General features: G+C 41.5%; 1 protein-coding gene across 5 annotated transcripts in view; it reads left to right on the forward strand.

The window, feature by feature from the left end:
- LOC127654490 (potassium voltage-gated channel subfamily KQT member 2-like) overlaps positions 1–20,259 on the forward strand; it is a 53,306-nt gene that overhangs the window by 16,709 nt on the left and 16,338 nt on the right. For 4 of the 5 annotated variants that reach the window (XM_052141713.1, XM_052141712.1, XM_052141715.1 and 1 more), the window contains exons 2-10: positions 1,254–1,344; positions 1,450–1,576; positions 2,562–2,737; positions 11,562–11,687; positions 14,383–14,493; positions 15,153–15,248; positions 16,275–16,371; positions 17,569–17,668; positions 18,094–18,123. In XM_052141713.1, coding sequence (XP_051997673.1) covers positions 1,254–1,344; positions 1,450–1,576; positions 2,562–2,737; positions 11,562–11,687; positions 14,383–14,493; positions 15,153–15,248; positions 16,275–16,371; positions 17,569–17,668; positions 18,094–18,123 — 954 coding nt within the window. The remainder of the gene's footprint in view (positions 1–1,253; positions 1,345–1,449; positions 1,577–2,561; positions 2,738–11,561; positions 11,688–14,382; positions 14,494–15,152; positions 15,249–16,274; positions 16,372–17,568; positions 17,669–18,093; positions 18,124–20,259) is intronic. The other variant, XM_052141716.1, reaches the window with a different exon arrangement.

Consider the following 20,259-nt stretch of genomic DNA (forward strand, 5'->3'; position numbering starts at 1 on the left):
CAAAAATGTAAAGGTAGTTTTCAAGTTGCTGCTTCATGGTTGCTAAGGTGTTCTTAGTGGTTTTTAGCCCATTGGTATGTGGTTGCTAAGGTGTTCTGAGTGGTTTTTAGCCCATTGGTATGTGGTTGCTAAGGTATTCTGAGTGGTTTTTAGCCCATTATTAAGAGGTTGCTAAGGTGTTCTGAGTGTTTTTTAGCCCATTGGTATGTAGTTGCTAAGGTGTTCTGAGTGTTTTTTTAGCCCATTGGTATGTAGTTGCTAAGGTGTTCTTAGTGGTTTTTAGCCCATTGGTATGTGTTTGCTAAGGTGTTCTGAGTGGTTTTTAGTCTATTGGTATGTGGTTGCTAAGGTGTTCTGAGTGGTTTTTAGTCTATTGGTATGAGGATGCTATGGTGTTCTAAGTGGCTTTTAGCCCATTGGTTTGTGGTTGCTAAGGTGTTCGGAGTGTTTTTTAGCCCATTGGTATGTAGTTGCTAAGGTGTTCTTAGTGGTTTTTAGCCCATTGGTATGTGGTTGCTAAGGTGTTCTGAGTGGTTTTTAGCCCATTAGTAAGAGGTTGCTAAGGTGTTCTGAGTGTTTTTTAGCCCATTGGTATGTAGTTGCTAAGGTGTTCTTAGTGGTTTTTAGCCCATTGGTATGTGTTTGCTAAGGTGTTCTGAGTGGTTTTTAGTCTATTGGTATGAGGATGCTATGGTGTTCTAAGTGGCTTTTAGCCCATTGGTTTGTGGTTGCTAAGGTGTTCGGAGTGTTTTTTAGCCCATTGGTATGTAGTTGCTAAGGTGTTCTTAGTGGTTTTTAGCCCATTGGTATGTGGTTGCTAAGGTGTTCTGAGTGGTTTTTAGTCTATTGGTATGAGGATGCTATGGTGTTCTAAGTGGCTTTTAGCCCATTGGGGTGTGGTTGCTAAGGTTTCTGAGTGTTTTTTAGCCCATTGGTATGTGGTTGCTAAGGTGTTCTGAGTGGTTTTTAGTCTATTGGTATGTGGTTGCTAAGGTGTTCTGAGTGGGTTTTAGCCCATTGGTATGTGGTTGCTAAGGTGTTTTAGGTGGTTGCTAGGTGGTTGTTGAATTATTCTGCTGAATTATCTGTTTCTCCCAAAAAAAAAAAAAGTTTATTTCAAAACACACTGAGAAGACTTTAATTTTTAGACTTTTTATTTTTAAGGGATCTTCTTTGACTTGAGCAGGTTGCTGTCTCTAGTGTTGCTCATGGAGTGCATATCAGGTAAACTGTTTTTTCTCTCATTCTTTCAGTTTTCTGCTGGTCTTATCGTGTCTGGTTCTGTCCGTGTTCTCCACCATTAAAGAATTCGAGAAGAGTTCTGAAGACGCGCTGTACATACTGGTATATTATATTGCACGGGCCATCAATATTGATTCATCATGTTTACATCTGTGGAGCGATCTGTACACGGTCATGCTAATGTAACATTTATGTGCATTTATGTAGGAAATTGTAACCATTGTGGTTTTCGGAGTGGAATACATTGTTCGGATCTGGGCTGCTGGATGTTGCTGTCGATACAGAGGATGGAGGGGGAGACTCAAATTCTCCAGGAAACCGTTTTGTGTTATCGGTGAGTATCTCTATTCATATCTAGAGTTAAAGGAAATCATAAATGCATCACTACACAAATGTGAATATAATCAGGGCATGTGCTAATTCATCGATACGTACAGTATGTACAACCAATAGTTATGTCCTTCAAAGTGCGGTTGGTACTTTCATTTGTTATAATAATACATTTAGTTGCATTTGTTGAAATACAGGGTCAATCATGGCTTACATTGTTGAAAAACTACTGTAGCTGCTTCAGGCCAATCCTTAAATGGTAAAAATCCATGCAGCATTTTTTTTGTTTGGCATGGTCTGAAGATCATCTTGGACAGATTGACGTTTCACTCGATGACCACTAGGTGACGCTGTCCCTAGACGTCTCAGATTCCCTCAAGATAGGATAAATGCAATTTGGCACACCTTAGAAAAATTTGTAGCATTAGAGTTCACATGACTCAACGAATCGGAAAGAGCTTAGCAAATTGATAACTTTTAACCAATAGGTGGCGCTTTCACCAAACTTGGCAGGGAGGCTTAGATCATGGTAGCAGCAACACCCACCAATTTCTGTGTTTATTCGACAAAGCATTGCCAAGATACAGCCCGACTGTCAGTGCTTCGACCCTATTAAATTATGTGTGTTAACAAATTCTTTCACCAGGGGTGCATTAATGCACAGGCTTACCTAGGCTTATGCCCAGAGCCACTAAATCCCAGGGGGACCCCATTCACGGTGTTCACCACCCTATTGTCTCCTGTAGACTGTCACGGAAGGAGCGCACATGAACATGGAGATGTTGCGCAACATCGATTCTGTCAGTCTAATGTATGTTTATAGTTCTTCAGATGACTGGGAGGGGAGCCCCAGGATATATAAGTATTTCCCAGGAGAATCCCAATATTAAAATTGGCCCTAGCAAACTAGTTCTGCGCACCCTCATAGCAGTTTCATATTCCCAGTTCCCAGATATTTTGAATTTCACTAATGGCGGTTTATACCACAGATATCATGGTGCTGATCGCCTCTATCTCAGTGTTGGCGGCCGGGACGCAGGGGAACGTGTTTGCCACCTCTGCAATCAGGAGTCTCCGATTCCTCCAGATCCTTCGTATGATCCGCATGGATCGCCGCGGAGGAACCTGGAAGCTCCTGGGATCTGTCGTCTACGCTCACAGCAAGGTAACCAAAGTACATAGCAGTGGCTGAAACTGCTCCGTAACCATAGAAACATCATTTTTGTGTTGCCAATTCCAATTTTATGAATTTTTTATTTTTTTTTAAACATTTGTAGGTCACTCAGCTTTTTGTTGCAATACATCTATTTGAAATCTTCATTGTGGACTGAAACTAAACAAAAGAGGTCTAATAGTTCTTACAAGTGCCTTGACAATTTTCTCAGAAGATCCATAAAATTCAGACCAATAGTTAAGCCAGTAGTTTAATGCGGGCTGCCATTTATGCAATAAACGTTAACCTGTTGATGAACGCCCCTTTTTGAGCACAAACCATGAAAATGACCTGAACTGAAATGGTTGTATTTACGGGACCCTTTGGAGTTTGGACACAGTTGTGGTCTCTTTTGAAAGAGACACTTTGGGCTTTATTTCACAAGTTTCAGAATTAATATCTGTTGTTATTTATTAAAGTTAGAGAAGCTGAAGTTTATATTAATGGAAATATTTTGTGCTGAACATGGTTTTTATAATCTAAAATAACAATAATAAAAGTACCAAAACACTCCAGAAATACAATGTTCTCAAAGTCACGAGTCTAAAGAAGTTTCGTTTCTAATCTGAAGATGATCGAATAATAATTGAGGTCCTGCAGCTTTAATCTCTGTAAAATCTCTGGAAGTGTTCAGAGTAAAATTAAGCTCCGCCTCTCAAGACGACACTAAATCTGACGGCACTGCTCGACTATTATGAATAAAACTACGCCACATTTCTAAAAATAGACTTTGGAGACGGGCTGGTTTTGTTTATGAGACTCTAATATATCAGATCATAAACAGTTTTACAACATGAATGCTGCTCAGATTGCAGTTTGATGAAGAATGATGACGAAGGCGAGATCGCATGTAAACAATGAAGAATATATCAATATTGCTCACATTTATCACTTTTATGGACAAAAATGCTATTGGATGATTTTAATGAACGCTTGTCATGGACGATTGACCCGAGTGTGTTGAACTGGATTCATCTGGCGATCGTGTTTCATAATAAAAGTCCCGTTTTGATATCGCATGTTTTCATTTGTACTCCTGACACAAATAACTCAATTACTGTTTCTGGAGGATTACTATCGTGAAACAGAGATCGGATATCAATGTTGAACACTTTAACCTTTGAAGAGCTGTATAATGTTAACATTAATTACATTTATAGATGGTAAATTATATATTAAATGTAAGCAGAGTGACGTCACTACCGCATGCGGGCGATTGCGTATCAACAGGTGGAGCGGAGGGGGGCGGGGCCGGGCTAGAATGTCACACGCCCGGTCCCCAATCGGCCTGATGTTGCGCGCGAGGGATAAATGCGGCCGGTGACGACGGTTCGAGAGAGAGAGAAGTACGGGCATGTCCGTCGTGTGTGTGTGTGTGTGTTTATGTTTGTGTGTTTTGTTTAAATTTTCATTAAATTATAATTTATATTGACAAGCCGGTTCTCGCCTCCTCCTTGCCCATCTTAACCCCCTTACATTGGTGCCAAAACCCGGGAAGGAGGAGGGATGCCCGTCGCAGAGTCCTCGACACTGCCGTCCACCCAGGGGAGCGCTGCTGCCATCTGCCGGGTGACGGAGTAGCCCGACCGCCCGGATGCGGGAACGGCCGTCGTCCTCTGGGGGAGTGGGGACTGGATTCCCCGACCGCCTGGAGCGAGGGAGCCACTGCCGGGGGCGGAAGAGTGCCCTGCCGTCCCCAGAGACATGGAGGGGTCGAGGGAAGACCGCCGTCCACGAGGGGAGGAGGGAAGCAACTCCCCAACCGCCTGGAGCGGTAGGGCCGCTGCCAGGGGCGGAGGAGTGTCCCCACGTGCCGTCAGAAAAGCGTAGGGGCATTCTGTCCGCTGGGGGTTGGGGGTTTGACTCTGGTTCGCCGAGAGAAGAGTGGCTGTCATCCGCCGGAGAGTGTGGAGGAGTGTTCGAGGAACACGCGACGGTACATCAGAGAACCGGCGAGTGAGCTTTTTCTCTCTCCTCTCTCTCTCTCTCTCTCTTTCGCAAGGTGTTGGCCTTTTCCCTCGCCTATTTTGTTTTTTTTGTTGTTGTTTTCCCCTCCTGTCTCCTCCCAGGTCGAGGAAGGCAGGGATGACCTGACGGGGCGCAAAGCACGCCCCTCCCCAGGGAAAGGGGGGGGGGTGGTGGTGGTGTATGTCATGCCGGTGGCACCCCGGCCTGAGGTAACGCCGGTAGGATTGTGGAGCGGAGGGGGGCGGGGCAGGGCTGGAATGACGCAAACCCAGCATATCCTGCTGCTGTGCTAAAGTGGATCTGATTGGCCAGATGCTCTCATAGAACAGATCTGGTGGCATCTTCTTGGCCAAGCGTGGCTCGAGATGGACAACCCTTAATACATCCTGATGAACTGTCACATGGAATGGATTTGGGCCATGATGGATAATATTTGATCTGCTGTTGTTGTCGGTATGTGGTCGATTGCACTTGGCAAGACGTGAACTAACTCTGGGTGCACAGTCGCAGGGACGTTGCAAATGTAACGTGCAGAGAACTGACAGAAACAAGTCATGCAGAATTTTAGAAATGTACGTTTCAGAAATGTTTTAAATCACAAGAGTTGAGTAACTGTCCCTTTGGAGGTCAGTCAGTTGTCGATGCCCATTCTGCATGTAAAATTACACATCACCGTACATGAAACATGACTAGCATTAGCATAATTTACTGTGTTGACCTCCACATTAGAAACGTTGCAGATAGAGTAACAAAAGGCTCATTTATTTTGTTTTAGATGGCTGATTTTACTATTTATAATTTTGCATAGACTATATAATGTGTATAAAATGATAATGATTGGTGCTTTGATGGTATGCCCGAGGTATGAATTCCGGGTGGGGTCTCAGACCCCCCTGGAAAGCTATTTAGCGAATAACCAGATTGGAGTCTTTGCCAATGAAGATCTGAGCAGATCCGCTCCTGTTCACTGTAACTCCGCGATTAAATTAACACGCTTAAAGTACCGTAACTTCGCGCTTCCTGCCTTTGCAAAGCCAACTGAGGTTAGAGTGAGTCACTGACAATGGAAGTCAATTGGGTCGATGAGGGTTTAAAGGCAGACATGTGAAGTTTATAACTTTATAAAACCACATTAATTATTTTGTTAAAACTTGTGTATAATATGAGCTGTAAAGTTGAAATCGAAATAAAAATTTTTACGGTCATTTTAGGGTATTTGGGTTCACAGCGTTACGTTGTTATGGCAACAAAGATGTACATATGGATAAAAATTTACACAGATGTGGTTTGTAAGCTATTCTATCACACTTAAATCCCATTTACAGACATATTGTTTATGTCTTGTGTCTATACTTTTGAAACAGTGAGTATTTTAACGTTTACCGATTGGCCCCCCATTGACTTCCATTGTAAGCGTCTCACTGGAACACTGATTTTGTCATTTTATAGAAAAGGAGGGATGAGTTGAAATCAATTTTTGAGGTAGTCAACATTATGCCACAACTGCTGTCGATTGAGCTTAACTTATATTGAACCCGGAATATTCCTTTAAGAGTCGAGTAACAGTTCTCGGTGACTCCACGTGCACATTATTGACACTTTAGCGTAATTGCAGACGTATTTGCACATATTTCATTATGCATTTGCATGCAAATACACTGGACACAGTGTGTAGACTGTGGAATATTTCTCCTGCAGTCAACATATGGAACGAGCACAACTGATGTCATCTGATCCACAAGTGATCGTCACAACTCAAAGTGTTGACTAGTGGCAAGACTATGCGGTGCAACCCTTGCCTTGATGTTGTTGTACATCGATGTATCTAGACACGCACAGAATCAGTCTTCCATATTTAAATGATACATCATGATCCATTAATCACTGGTGGCACTTCGAAAGGTCAGCGGTAAATAGGAAGTTATATTTGTTTTAAGTTTGAGTGGTTGTTTTAACGCTTGACCTGAGCGCAATGCCAGGGGTAATGCTTTAGCGTAGCGCTGTATGTTTCATAGAGTTCAATACAATGGGGATAACTGATGCAAGTCATGCAAAAAAAGCCTCAAAGGCAGTGGCGGAGCTAGGGGGCTAAAACATGTTTTAGCCATTGTTTTGGTCATTTTGTGGCACAATTTAGTTCTTTAGAGGTGAAGTCATCTCTGTACAAATGTACAAACTTAACATGTGCGCACACCAAGGTCGCCGCACCTCTCCGTCCCAGGTGTCATCATATCCACTCAACCTCACAAATAAGTTGTCATTCAAACAACTTGCAGTCTCAGTGTTTATAGAGATTCCCTTTGCTTACTTTGAAGGGCTCAAAGCTTTAAAAATAGTCTCTCATCTCCCGGTGGCATTACTGGCCTGCTGAAGATGCCCATCTGGCCTAGTTGGCATAACTATCTGCCCAGTCAGACCAGTAGTGTGCTGGGCCAAATCAAGCGTTCTTGGAATCCACCACCCCAAATCTGCCAATGATCCACTGGCGTGTTAATATGGGTCTCCTGGGAAACTAGGCATCAGACTGTGCCAACTGAGCATATTATTGACATCTATGCCAGGGTACTCACGGTCTCCGTCTCAGAAGGCACACCCAAGGACCACCCACTGTCTGTTCACTGACAGTCAGACAGGAGTAGGCGGACCGCTGCCAGGGGCTTAATTACTCAATTACTCAATTACTCAATTACTTAATAACTCAATTAAGTAATTCTGTTAATTACTTAATTACTCAATTACTTAATTACCCAATTACTCAATTAATTGTTGTAATTGCTCCATTAATTACTCAATTACTTAATTGCTCAATTACTTAATTACACAAATATTTACTCAATTAATTATTGTAATTGCTACGTTAATTGCTCAATTGCTCAATTACTCAATTATTTAATTACTCAATTACTCAATTACTCTATTACTTAATTACTTAATAACTCAATTAAGTAATTCCGTTAATTACTCTATTACTTTATTACCCAATTACTTAATTACTCAATTACTTAATTACTAAATTAATTATTGTAATTGCTTCATTAATTACTCAATTACTGAATTACTCAATTACTGAATTACTCAATTACTGAATTACTCACTTACTCAATTACTCAGTTAATTATTGTAATTGCTATGTTAATTACTCTATTACTTAATTAATAACTCAATTAAGTAATTCCATTAATTACTCAATTACTTTAATTGAGTAAATTACTTTAGGACAGACAAACATTCTAATCACATCGTCTACTCATCAATTTCTTCAGTGTTTTTTGTACAGCCGGTCACGGACTGACACTGCTGTGCAATTATTTGAATGAGTTTTATTCCATGGCGGTCTGAAATAAGTGGGCGGTTCCTGGCCAGAATAAGCAGTAGCGGTGGGGAGTTTGATTCGTCTCTGTGGCTCAAGTCTCTTGAATCCGTCATCAAAAAGAGTCCTTCAGATTCCTTCAGGTGACCATTTCTTTAAATTACGCCTTCGGCCAGTAGGTGGCGATAAATGAGAGTTTTTATGGGTCATTCAATTGTACAAGTGCATTCAGTTTGTTATGAATGAAAACACCGACTGATTCGGTGAAGGCGCAAATTCGTTCAGTGAGTCAAACCAATGATATACTTCTTCACAAACCACACTCAAATGCTATTGGCTATAGTTAATAATTAAGCAATCTTGCACTTAAATCTACGAATGGGAGAGACTCCAGTAAACAAGAAATACGCGTCAGTGTATGGAAGTGAACGACAATGGTTCGTTCACTTAAAGAGTTGTTCACTAACGGAGCATCACTAATAAGCAGCAAAGTGGACCAAAAGCATCCGTACCTGTCTGAGACTGCTAGGACAGGTTTGTCATCCAAGTCCCAAGATCTCTGAGGTGCCATTATGAGTTCGGCCTCAGGCGATGTCTCTTTCAAGGGCAGGCGCTTACAGTGCATTTTTCAGTCTAAAATGAGTTGCAGTGACGTTGCGTTCCAGCCGCTGTTTTTAAGTGGTATCCCATTTTTTAACATCCACCTGAAGGTTGCAAAGAAAAGCACAAGTTTGCTGATGACGCACAACGTTGAAGTTGTTTTTCTAAGGCTTGTTTCATACGTATTGTGCAGTGCTGTTCTTCTACATTAGTGGACGTTCTCAAAGGGTTTAGGGGTCACAACACAAAGGCAATCTACTAAATTTAGGCTTAATTTACGTTATACAAAATACCATTTCACATGGTTTATATTGATTTGGAATTAAATATGACCACAGTACTTTCATGAGAATGACCCAAATGTGTGAATTCAAATTGGCTGTTGAAGGCAGAAGTCGCCCTTCTAGGCACACAACGAGCGTCTTAGCTTAGCGTATCCCACCGGACACGACCGGCTGTGTTTACTGGATTCTTTACAGGGGTTAGGTTGCTAAATGACTCTGGGAACATATATTTAGTGAGAGAATTATGACTCAAATGAAGCTGAATTGGATCTTGTTTATTGATGTTGCATAAGATGAAGCTTATGAAGCTAATTAGCCGCTAATAAAATTAGCCGCTTGATATGCTAATGAGATTAGTGTTATGATTTACTCTGTGTGTGTGTGTGTGTGTGTGTGTGTTGTGTGTGTGTGTGTGTGTTGCATGTGTCTGTGTGTGTGTTGTGAGTGTGTATGTGTGTGTGTATGTGTATTTGTGTGTGTGTGTGGTGAGTATCTCTGTGTATGCGTGTGTTTGTCTCTGTGTGCGCGTGTCTCTGTGTGTGAGTGTGTGTGTCTATATGAGTGTGTGTGTGTGTGTGTGAGTTTGTATATGAGTGTGTGTGTGTGGTGAGTATGTGTCTCTGTGTGTGTCTCTTTGTGTGTGTGTGTGTGTCTGTGTGTGTGTGCGTGTGTGTGTTTGTATATGTGTGTGTGTGTGTGTGTGTATATATGTGTGTGTTTGTCTGTTTCTGTGTTTGTGTGTGTGTGTGTGTGTGTGTGTGTGTGGTGAGTGTGTGTCTCTTTGTGTGTGTGTGTGTCTGTGTGTGTGTGCGTGTGTGTGTGTGCGTGTGTGTGTGTGTGTGTGTGTGCGCGCGCGTGTGTGTGTGTGTGTTTGTATATGTGTGTGTGTGTGTGTGTATATATATGTGTGTGTTTGTCTGTGTTTGTGTGTGTGTGTGTGTGCGCGTGTGTGCGCGTGTGTGCGCGTGTTTGTTTGTATATGTGTGTGTGTGTGTGTGTTTGTATATGTGTGTGTGTGTGTGTGTGTTGGGAAAGAAGATTATTATTTATCCATGCTAATCATAAACTCAAATGATTTGCTAGCTTGCATGTGCTTCCAAAATATCAGATATAATCATATTTTTCTCATTTGACACATGGTTGCAATTCATTTTCTATTTCAATTTACTACAGTTACACCAATTTTGCTTGTGATATTTGAAAAGCTGCAGCTATGACCCAAATAATGCTCTATACACTAATCCCAAATGAAAAACAGCTTCCTCAGTTCAACGCTTGTATCTCAAATAACATATTCACATTGTTTTCTGAGAGCAGCAATGCAGTGTGGTAACTCCGCCCCTTACGCTAAGTACGGCAAGCCGCGAGCACTACACTCCGGGTGAAGAAGTGCATCTCACTACTTACAAAATGACGTAGAGTTGTGTAGAAGTGTGTGGTTTGGGACGCACCTTGCATCTTATTCATGACCCACAATCTAGTTTAAATTAAGCTGCATCTTCTATATTTAAATGAAATCGTTGTCATTCCTTCCTGTGCAAACACGCCTCCTTTCTATGTACATAAGGCTTATTATAGATTGCGCTTCATTAGTAACAAACGTCTGCCGCAATTTACATCACGCTATCACCACCAGGTTACCCACCACTTAGCAAGTCCTCGTGGTGGCGTAGTGACTCGCCTCAATCCGGGTGGCGGAGGACGAATCTCAGTTGTCTCTGCATCCGAGACCGTAAATCCGTGCATCTTATCACGTGACTGGTTGAGCGCGTTACCATGGAGACGTAGCGCGCATGGAGGCTTCACGCTATTCTCTGCGGCATCCACGCACAACTCTCCACACGCCCCACCGAGCACGAGAACCACATTATAGCGACCACGAGGAGGTTACCCCATGTGTCTCTACCCTCCTTAGCAACCGGCCTAATTTGGTTGCTAAGGAGACCTGACTGGAGTCACTCACCACACGCCCTACCGAGCGCGAGAACCACATTATAGCGACCACGAGGAGGTTACCCCATGTGACTCTACCCTCCTTAGCAACCGGCCTAATTTGGTTGCTAAGGAGACCTGACTGGAGTCACTCACCACACGCCCCACCGAGCGCGAGAACCACATTATAGCGACCACGAGGAGGTTACCCCATGTGACTCTACCCTCCCTAGCAACCGGCCTAATTTGGTTGCTAAGGAGACCTGACTGGAGTCACTCACCACACGCCCCACCGAGCGCGAGAACCACATTATAGCGACCATGAGGAGGTTACCCCATGTGACTCTACCCTCCTTAGCAACCGGCCTAATTTGGTTGCTAAGGAGACCTGACTGGAGTCACTCACCACACGCCCCACCGAGCGCGAGAACCACATTATAGCGACCACGAGGAGGTTACCCCATGTGACTCTACCCTCCCTAGCAATTGCTAGGGAGGGTAGAGCCAATTTGGTTGCCAAGCCAATTTGGTTGCTAAGGAGACCTGGCTGGAGTCACTCAGCACGCCCTGGATTCAAACTCATGACTCCAGGTGTGATAGTCGCCGTCAATACTCGCTGAGACTTGTTTCTGAACAGCGAGTACACTTACTGTACTCATGTGCACATGTGTTCCCGTGACAGGAACTGATCACCGCCTGGTACATCGGCTTCCTGTGTCTGATTCTGGCCTCGTTCCTGGTGTATCTCGCTGAGAAAGAAGACAACGAGATGTTTGAAACCTACGCCGATGCTCTCTGGTGGGGTCTGGTAAGCCATACGCACTTTCTCACCATTATAAATGCACTTGAACGTCATTTACTTTGTCCACAAAACACTTCTAATGTAGTGTGGGATCAATAGTAGTCCATAAGCAGTTCCACCAGAGTAAATTACATTGTTTTTCACTCGCAACCCATTTGGAAACAAGTTGGAAACACCATTTGTTTGGTGTAATTTGATTTGGCGAATTTCAAGAAGCCTGTCAAGAACATGTTTAGGTCGTATCTGACCCTCAAAATGAAACTTCTTGCATCATTTATTCACCCTCATGCCATCCCAGATATGTATGAATTTCTTTCTTCACCAGAGCACAAATGAAGATTTTTAGAAGAATATCTCAGCTCTGTAGGGCCATACAATGCAAGTGAATGGTGGCCAGAACTTTGAAGCTCCAAAAAGCACATAAAGGAAGCATAAATGGGAAATGGTCTGCACTTTTATAGTGCCTTTTTTAACCTTAGCGGTTACCAAAGTGCTTTACACTGTGTCCTATTCACACACACACACACACACACACACACACACACACACACACACTAATGACAGCGGAGCTGCCATGCAAGGCACTAGCCTGCCATTGGGAGCAACTTGGGGTTCAGTGTCTTGCCCAAGGACACTTCGGCACGTGAAGTCATGTGGGCAACCCTGCAATTAGCAGCCGACCCGCTCTACCACCTGAGCCACAGCCGCCCCGGCATAAAAGCAATCCACATTAAATCACATTAAAACACATTAAATCACTTACGACTCCAGTGGTTTAATCCATGTCTTCTGAAGCGATATGATAGGAGTTTAGAAACAGTCCTTCTTTCTTTTAAATCTCCACTTTCACTCTCACTCTCACTTTCACTTTTTTACAGTATAATTAATTGATCGATTCTTTACTGTCTGATTTCTCCAAGCATGCTTCTCACCATCATGTTAACACAATATAACACAGACACTCATCATAACGGGACAGTTTACCCAATTTACCAACACCGGTTACAAATATGAGGGTGCAAAAATACACATAATTAACACATTTAACACAGGCAAACCTGGAACAAAGGAGCATTTCAATAGTTTCTTTCTATGAGTCTTCTTAGAATGTCAACGTGGCACCTTATTACATATATAGTCAACGGGGGTTACTCCAAGATAGGTTTGGAGTAAAATACTGTTTTTGTCCCACACCTATCATATCTCTTCTGAAGACATGGATTAAATGAGTCATATGGGTTACTTTTATGCTACCTTTATGTGCTTTTTGGAGCTTGTTGTTTCTGGTCACCATTTGATTGCATTGAATGGACCTACAGGGATGAAATACTCTTTTGTAGAATAATAAAATCTTCACGCGCACATCTGGACTGGCGTGAGGGTGAGTAAATGATGAGAGAACGTTCATTTTGGGGTGAACTATCGCATTCATTGTAACGAAAATGATGTAAAATTGGCTGTAACTTTAAAACAGATGAAGTTAGTGATTTTACGCACATTTATTCACGTCTTGTGTCTATACTTTTGAAAAAGTGAGTATTTTAATGTTTACAGATTAAACCCCCATTGACTTCCATTGTAAGTGACTCACTTGAACACACATTTCTGCCAAGAACAATCCGTAAACATTAAAATAATCAATGTTTCAAGTGATTTTCCTGGTTGCCCACTAAAGCTAAGCAGGGTTGAGCCTGGCCAGTACCTGGATGGGAGACCTCCTGGGGAAAACCAAGGTTGCTGCTGGAAGTGGTATTAGGGAGGCCAGCAGGGGGTGCTCACCCTACGGTCTGTGTGGGTCCTAATGCCCCAGTATAGTGACGGGGACACTATACTGTAAAAAAGGCACCGTCCTTCGGATGAGATGTTAAACTGAGGTCCTGACTCTCTGTGGTCATTAAAAATCCCAGGACACTTCTCGTAAAGAGTAGGGATGTAACCCTGGTGTCCTGGCCAAATACCCCCCATTGGCCCCTATCTACCATGGCATCGTATTAATCTCCATCCCTGAATTGGCTACATAACTCTACTCTCTCCTCTCCACCAATAGCTGGTGTGTGGTGGGCGTTCTGGTGCACTATGGCTGCCGTCGCATCATCCAGGTGGATGCTGCACACTGGTGGTGGTTGAGGAGATTCCCCCTATACTATGTAAAGCGCTTTGAGTGCCTAGAAAAGCGCTATATAAATGCAAGGAATTATTATTTATTATTATTATTATTAAATCACTTATTAACCAAATCTGTGTGAAGTTAGAGACAATGTTACAATTCCGTTGCCATGACGACGCCATAAACCCTGTAATCCCACAAGACGATTTCAGCAACTGTTACAGCTCAAGTTTTAACAGAAGAATGAATTGAAGTGTTTTTCTAAAATTATAAGCATCACATTTCTGACTCTTAACCCTCCAAAAAATTGCCCCCATTGACTTCCATTGTATGTGTCCCACTAGTGCACAGATGTGTGCTTTTTTTAAAGAACATGAGGGATGAGTTGAAAAAATATGTAACCCCCCCCCCCTATTGATTTATGAGGTGAAACATGACCTGGATATGTTCTTCGTTAGATTCTACAATTACTGTCGTAGCTAAAAACAAAGTGCATTACACTCGTATTCCTGCACCATCAGCCAATAAGAGAGATTGAATTACAGCACACGTGTAACTGAAACCTGACAGCGTGTTTCCTTCATCGTCTCACAGATCACCCTGACGACCATCGGCTACGGGGATAAATATCCAATAACCTGGAATGGGCGTCTCCTCGCAGCGACCTTCACCCTGATCGGCGTGTCGTTCTTCGCACTTCCTGCGGTGAGTCTCGGGGGATTCCGCAGCACGTGCATGATGATGTCATCAGTCCGGCTAAATATACAAATGTTACAGTTATTGTGTTTTGGTCTGCACTTATATAGTACCTTTTTTTAACCTTAGAGGTTACCAAAGCGCTTTACATTGTGTCCAGGGCTGGACTGGCAATCTGGCATACCGGGCATTTTCCCGGTGGGCCGACACACTTTGGGGCAAATCAGGGGGTGGACTGGCCATCGGGAGAACCGAGCTGGCCGGTGTGTTGGCCGCGAAACGGGCCGAATGGGCCACGGTAAGCTAAAATGAGCCACCGCGTTATGCAGAACCGTCCAAAAGATGGTGCCGCGATTTGCTGAAAAGAACCCCCCCCCCCCTCCCTCCTTTTGGGCCAGTTGTTCTGTAAAATCCCAGGCTGATTTCTCTTCCCAGTCCAGCCCTGATTGTGTCCCATTCATACACACACACTCGTACACCAATGGTGGTAGAGATGCCATGTAAGGCACTAGTCTGCCATTGGGAGCAACTTTGGGGTTCAGTGTCTTGCCCAATGACACTTCGGCATGTGGAGTCACGTGGGCCGACCCGCTCTACCACCTGAGCCACAGCCGCCCCTTAAAACTAGGTCCAGTCATTGTTTGCTAATGTCTTTTCTCCCTCCATAGGGAATTCTGGGTTCTGGATTTGCCTTGAAAGTTCAGGAACAGCATCGACAGAAGCATTTCGAGAAACGCAGAAATCCAGCCGCTGGCCTCATTCAGGTACGATACGTTTCCCGCTGATTGTGCCTGTTACATTCAATGACACCAATTTCCAAATGAGCTCAAATGAGGAAGAAACTGGGTGTCCTGAGAGCGTTTAACACACCTCACGAAGAAAACTATCAGTGCATGTGTTGTTAATGGATGTAGGGCTGCAACTAATAAATGTAAGATATCGTCAAGCCGGTTCTCGCCTCCTCCTTTCCATTAATCCCTTTACACTGGTGCTGAAACCTGGGAAGGAGGAGGGATGCGTTGTAGTGGAGTTCTCGCTTCTACCATCCACCCCAAATGAGCAGCCATGTCCATCCGCCGGAGGACGGAGGAGCCCGGCCGCCTGGAAGTGGACGTTTACAATGGAAGTGAATGGGACCAATCCTTAAACACTAAAATACACACAAATTTCAAAAGTATAGCCAAACGATGTAAATATTCATTTTAATTAACATGTTAACATGATTTTAGTGTGAAACAATCGCTTACAAACCTTAGTGTAAAGATACATGCAATTTTTCACAACTTTGTTGCCATGACGACACAATGACTGTAAACCATATAAGCGTTTTAATGACAGTAAAATCACATTAACAAACATATTGTTTGTCTTGTGTCTGTGCTTTTGAAACAGTGAGTATTTTAATGTTTACAGATGAAACCCCATTGACTTCTATTGTAAGCGCCGCATAAAGCTGCAAATGCTAAATATTAGCTCATTAAATATGCACATATAATTATAAAAGTAAAATGCTAAATGTTTTGGGTAGAGTACAGCATGCCACACAGCAGAACATGTCAACTTCCCAAAATGATTTCATGTCAACAACCTTGTTATTTACTCGTCGGTTCTGTGTTCTTATTGAAGTAACATTAATACTTGAAACCTTTTTCGCACACAATGTATCCCGTGCATTTGCATTTTTGTTTTTCTCAATTTGCACATTGTTTGAAGGAGTGCATTGAACACAGTAGTTAGCTGCAGCACTAAATCAATGTTTTAATATGTCTATATGTCATGTGATCTCTCAGGCTGCCTGGAGGTTTTATGCCACAAACCTGAATCGCACAGATTTATATTCGACCTGGGACTATTACGAGAGAACTGCCTCAGTACCCATGTACAGGTATATACAGTAAAACTGTTTTACAATTCCCGTGTCTTTCTTAGTCATTCACTCCCTCAATTATCAGGTGAAATGTATGGGAGTGTGTGGCCACCAAAGCTACAGATATCTGTTTCAAGTCACATGTTTATAACACACTTTGCGCAAAATAATTAGTCTATAACATGTTTATAACACGCTTTGTGCAAAATAATTAGTCTATAACATGTTTATAACACACTGTGTAAAATAATTAGTCTATAACATGTTTATAACATGCATTGTGCAAAATAATTAGTCTATAACATGTATATAACACGCATTGTGCAAAATAATTAGTCTATAACATGTTTATAACACGCATTGTGCAAAATAATTAGTCTAAAACATGTTTATAACACGCTTTGTCCAAAATAATTATTCTATAACATGTTTATAACATGCTTGTGCAAAATAATTAGTCTATAACATGTTTATAACATGCATTGTGCAAAATAATTAGTCTTTAACATGTATATAACATGCATTGTGCAAAATAATTAGTCTATAACATGTTTATAACTCACATTGTGCAAAAAAATGTGAGTCTATAACATGTTTATAACATGCTATGTACAAAATAATTACAGTCTATAACATGTTTATAAAATGTATTGGGCAAAATAATTAGTCTATAACATGTTTATAACTCGCATTTGGCAAAATAATTAGTCTAACATGTTTCTAACGCGCATTGTGCAAAATAGTCTTTAACATGTTTATAACACGCATTGTGCAAAATAATTAGTCTATAACATGTTTATAACACGCATTGTGCAAAATAGTCTATAACATGTTTATAACACGCATTGTGCAAAATAGTCTATAACATGTTTATAACATGCATTGTGCAAAATAGTCTTTAACATGTTTATAACACGCATTGTGCAAAATAATTAGAGTCTATAACATGTTATAACATGAGGCGAGTCACTACGCCGCCACAAGGACTTACAGCACATTGGGAATTGGCTAACTTTTCCTTGCTAACTATTTGGGCTATTACAAAAGTAGAATAGAACATATAGAATATGCATTACACTTCGGTGTTGTGTGCTCTCTCTTTCTCTCACTATCGTAGTTTTAATCTAAGTTCACAGTCAGCGGTGGATTTATTAATAGCACCTTGTCGATTCCTCATTTACATAATCATTACGCAGCATTTCCTCCTCACAAGCCACCTGTGTGCCAACACTTCCTGTGTGTTTACAGACTCATCCCTCCACTGAACCAGCTCGATCTACTGAAAAACCTGAAGAGTAAATCTGGCCTCTCCTTCAGGTAAACAATTAGAAATGGCTCATTCGTTGCTTTACTAACGGTTAATGGGTTCAGTTTCATTTTTATTCGTGTCAACTTTGATCTAAAATATGTCGAGAGACAATAAAGATAAAATGGGAGCTTTTCTATCTATATATTATTGCCATGTTCTCTCCACAACTTGCATGTCTTTTAATATAGCAAGAATTTGAATTTTTGTTGATGTTTCGACAAATGCATATATTAACATAGTAAAAGTTGCTATAAGCTGTTCATTATATATTTGCATATAAAGGACACAAATGCATCGGTTTTGTAAAATGACCAAAATACAACTTAATGTCAATCAAGTGTTTGAGCATATTTTGCTGTATGTTTGTTATGTGTTATCTGCATTATAGTAAGTGTTTCGTTTGATGTTGAGTTTCATTTATTTTTATACACAGGAAGGAAAACCAACCCGAACCGTCTCCAAGGTTAGTGGCAAATTTGAAGTCTCAGTGTGCTCAATGCAACATAATGGTCAGATGTAATGCTTGTTTTTGCATGCATCATATCAGCAGTTTGTTTATCTTTGTTGCCTTTCACAGACGTTGCATGCAAATAATTCCCCCGTCCAATGCCAGGCCATGTTCACTTCAATGCACACATTAGTTATGTGTGTGTCTATGCGTGCATTGGTTTGAGTTTGTTTGTGTTCAAACAGATGTGCGTCGTTTAATGAGGCCAAAAGCACCACGTTTAACACTAAAACTCTAAAACATACATAAGAGTCTATAACATGTTTATAACATGCATTGTGCAAAATGATTACTCTATAACATGTTTATAGCACATTTTGTGCAAAATAATTAGTCTATAACATGTTTATAAACCGCTTTGTGCAAAATAATTACTCTATAACATGTTTATAGCACGTTTTGTGCAAAATAATTAGCCTATAACATGTTTATAAACCGCTTTGTGCAAAATAATTAGTCTATAACATGTTTATAAACCACTTTGTGCAAAATAATTAGTCTATAACATGTTTATGACACACTTTGTGCAAAATAATTTGTCTATAACATGTTTATAACATGCTTTGTGCAAAATAATTAGTTTATAACATGTTTATAACACGCATTGTGCAAAATAATTAGTCTATAACTTGTTTATAACACGCTTTGTACAAAATAATTAGTATATAACATGTTTATAACACACTTTGTGCAAAATAATTAGCAAAGTAATTTTTATGTGGCTCTTTGTGCGTATTGTTACCACTAGAGGCGCTGCAGCAACAATGACTTTAATTCGCTGTCACGGTATATTATCAGTTCATAAACATTAACTTTTCACCCTGTTCCTCATACAATGTTATCTAATGACATCTAAACACTTTTACTATCATGCATGACTCATTTTAACATTTGCATTAGATAATAAACTACATTTACAAGCAGTTCTTCATGTTTTGAAGACCGCTTATAATAACTTTCATTAATACGTCACAAACAAACACGATACACTAGCGGACCAGCGGTTCTTGTTGTTTAAAATATGAATATGTGTAGTGTATAAATATTGACAGTAATTAAGCAGTAAATAGAATTATTAGGCTAGTATTGTGCACTTGTAAACAGTTTTGTGCTCTTAAAGCTGCAGTACGCAACTTTGATATATGATGCTCTTCACCCCAGCCAGGGTTTAATTGACAGCTGTTCACAAACAGAGCCAAGGCCTGTCTCGCCAAAAGCGATTGGCTAAAATCTCATCTGGGGTTTGACGTCTCTTAAAATAATGTTGTATGCTCATTCTGAAAAGCAGGGTACAAACTAGGCATGTCAGTTTCAGCTTTTTATCTTTTAACGATACCTCAGACTCCTAACGATAGCTAGCTAGTGAACTAGCCATAAGCAGTGTAACGTTATGCCAGTTAACCTAGTAACGCTAACGTTAATTTGTGCTAATCATGAGTTTACAGCGGCGGGTGAGGAGCTGACTGAACTGACTGGCGCACGCGAGAGAGGTGCACTTTGCCAATTAACCTAGTAACGCTAAAGTTAATTTACGTTAATCATGAGTTTACAGCAGCGGGAGAGGAGCTGACTGAACTGACTGGCGCATGCGAGAGAGGTGCACTTTGCCAATTAACCTAGTAACGCTAACGTTAATTTACGTTAATCATGAGTTTACATCAGCGGGTGAGGAGCTGACTGAACTTACTGGCGCACACGAGAGAGGTGCACTTTGCCAATTAACCTAGTAACGCTAACGTTAATTTACGTTAATCATGAGTTTACAGCGGCGGGTGAAGAGCTGACTGAACTGACTGGCGCACGCGAGAGAGGTGCACTTTGCCAATTAACCTAGTAACGCTAACGTTAATTTACGTTAATCATGAGTTTACAGCGGCGGGTGAGGAGCTGACTGAACTGACTGGCGCACGCGAGAGAGGTGCACTTTGCCAATTAACCTAGTAATGCTAACGTTAATTTACGTTAAACACGAGTTTACATCAGCGGGTGAGGAGCTGACTGAACTGACTGGCGCATGCGAGAGAGGTGCACTTTGCCAATTAACCTATTAACGCTAACGATAATTTACGTTAATCATGAGTTTACAGCGGC

The sequence above is a fragment of the Xyrauchen texanus genome, chromosome 13, assembly GCF_025860055.1.
Source record: "Xyrauchen texanus isolate HMW12.3.18 chromosome 13, RBS_HiC_50CHRs, whole genome shotgun sequence".
Classification (NCBI taxonomy): domain Eukaryota; kingdom Metazoa; phylum Chordata; class Actinopteri; order Cypriniformes; family Catostomidae; genus Xyrauchen; species Xyrauchen texanus.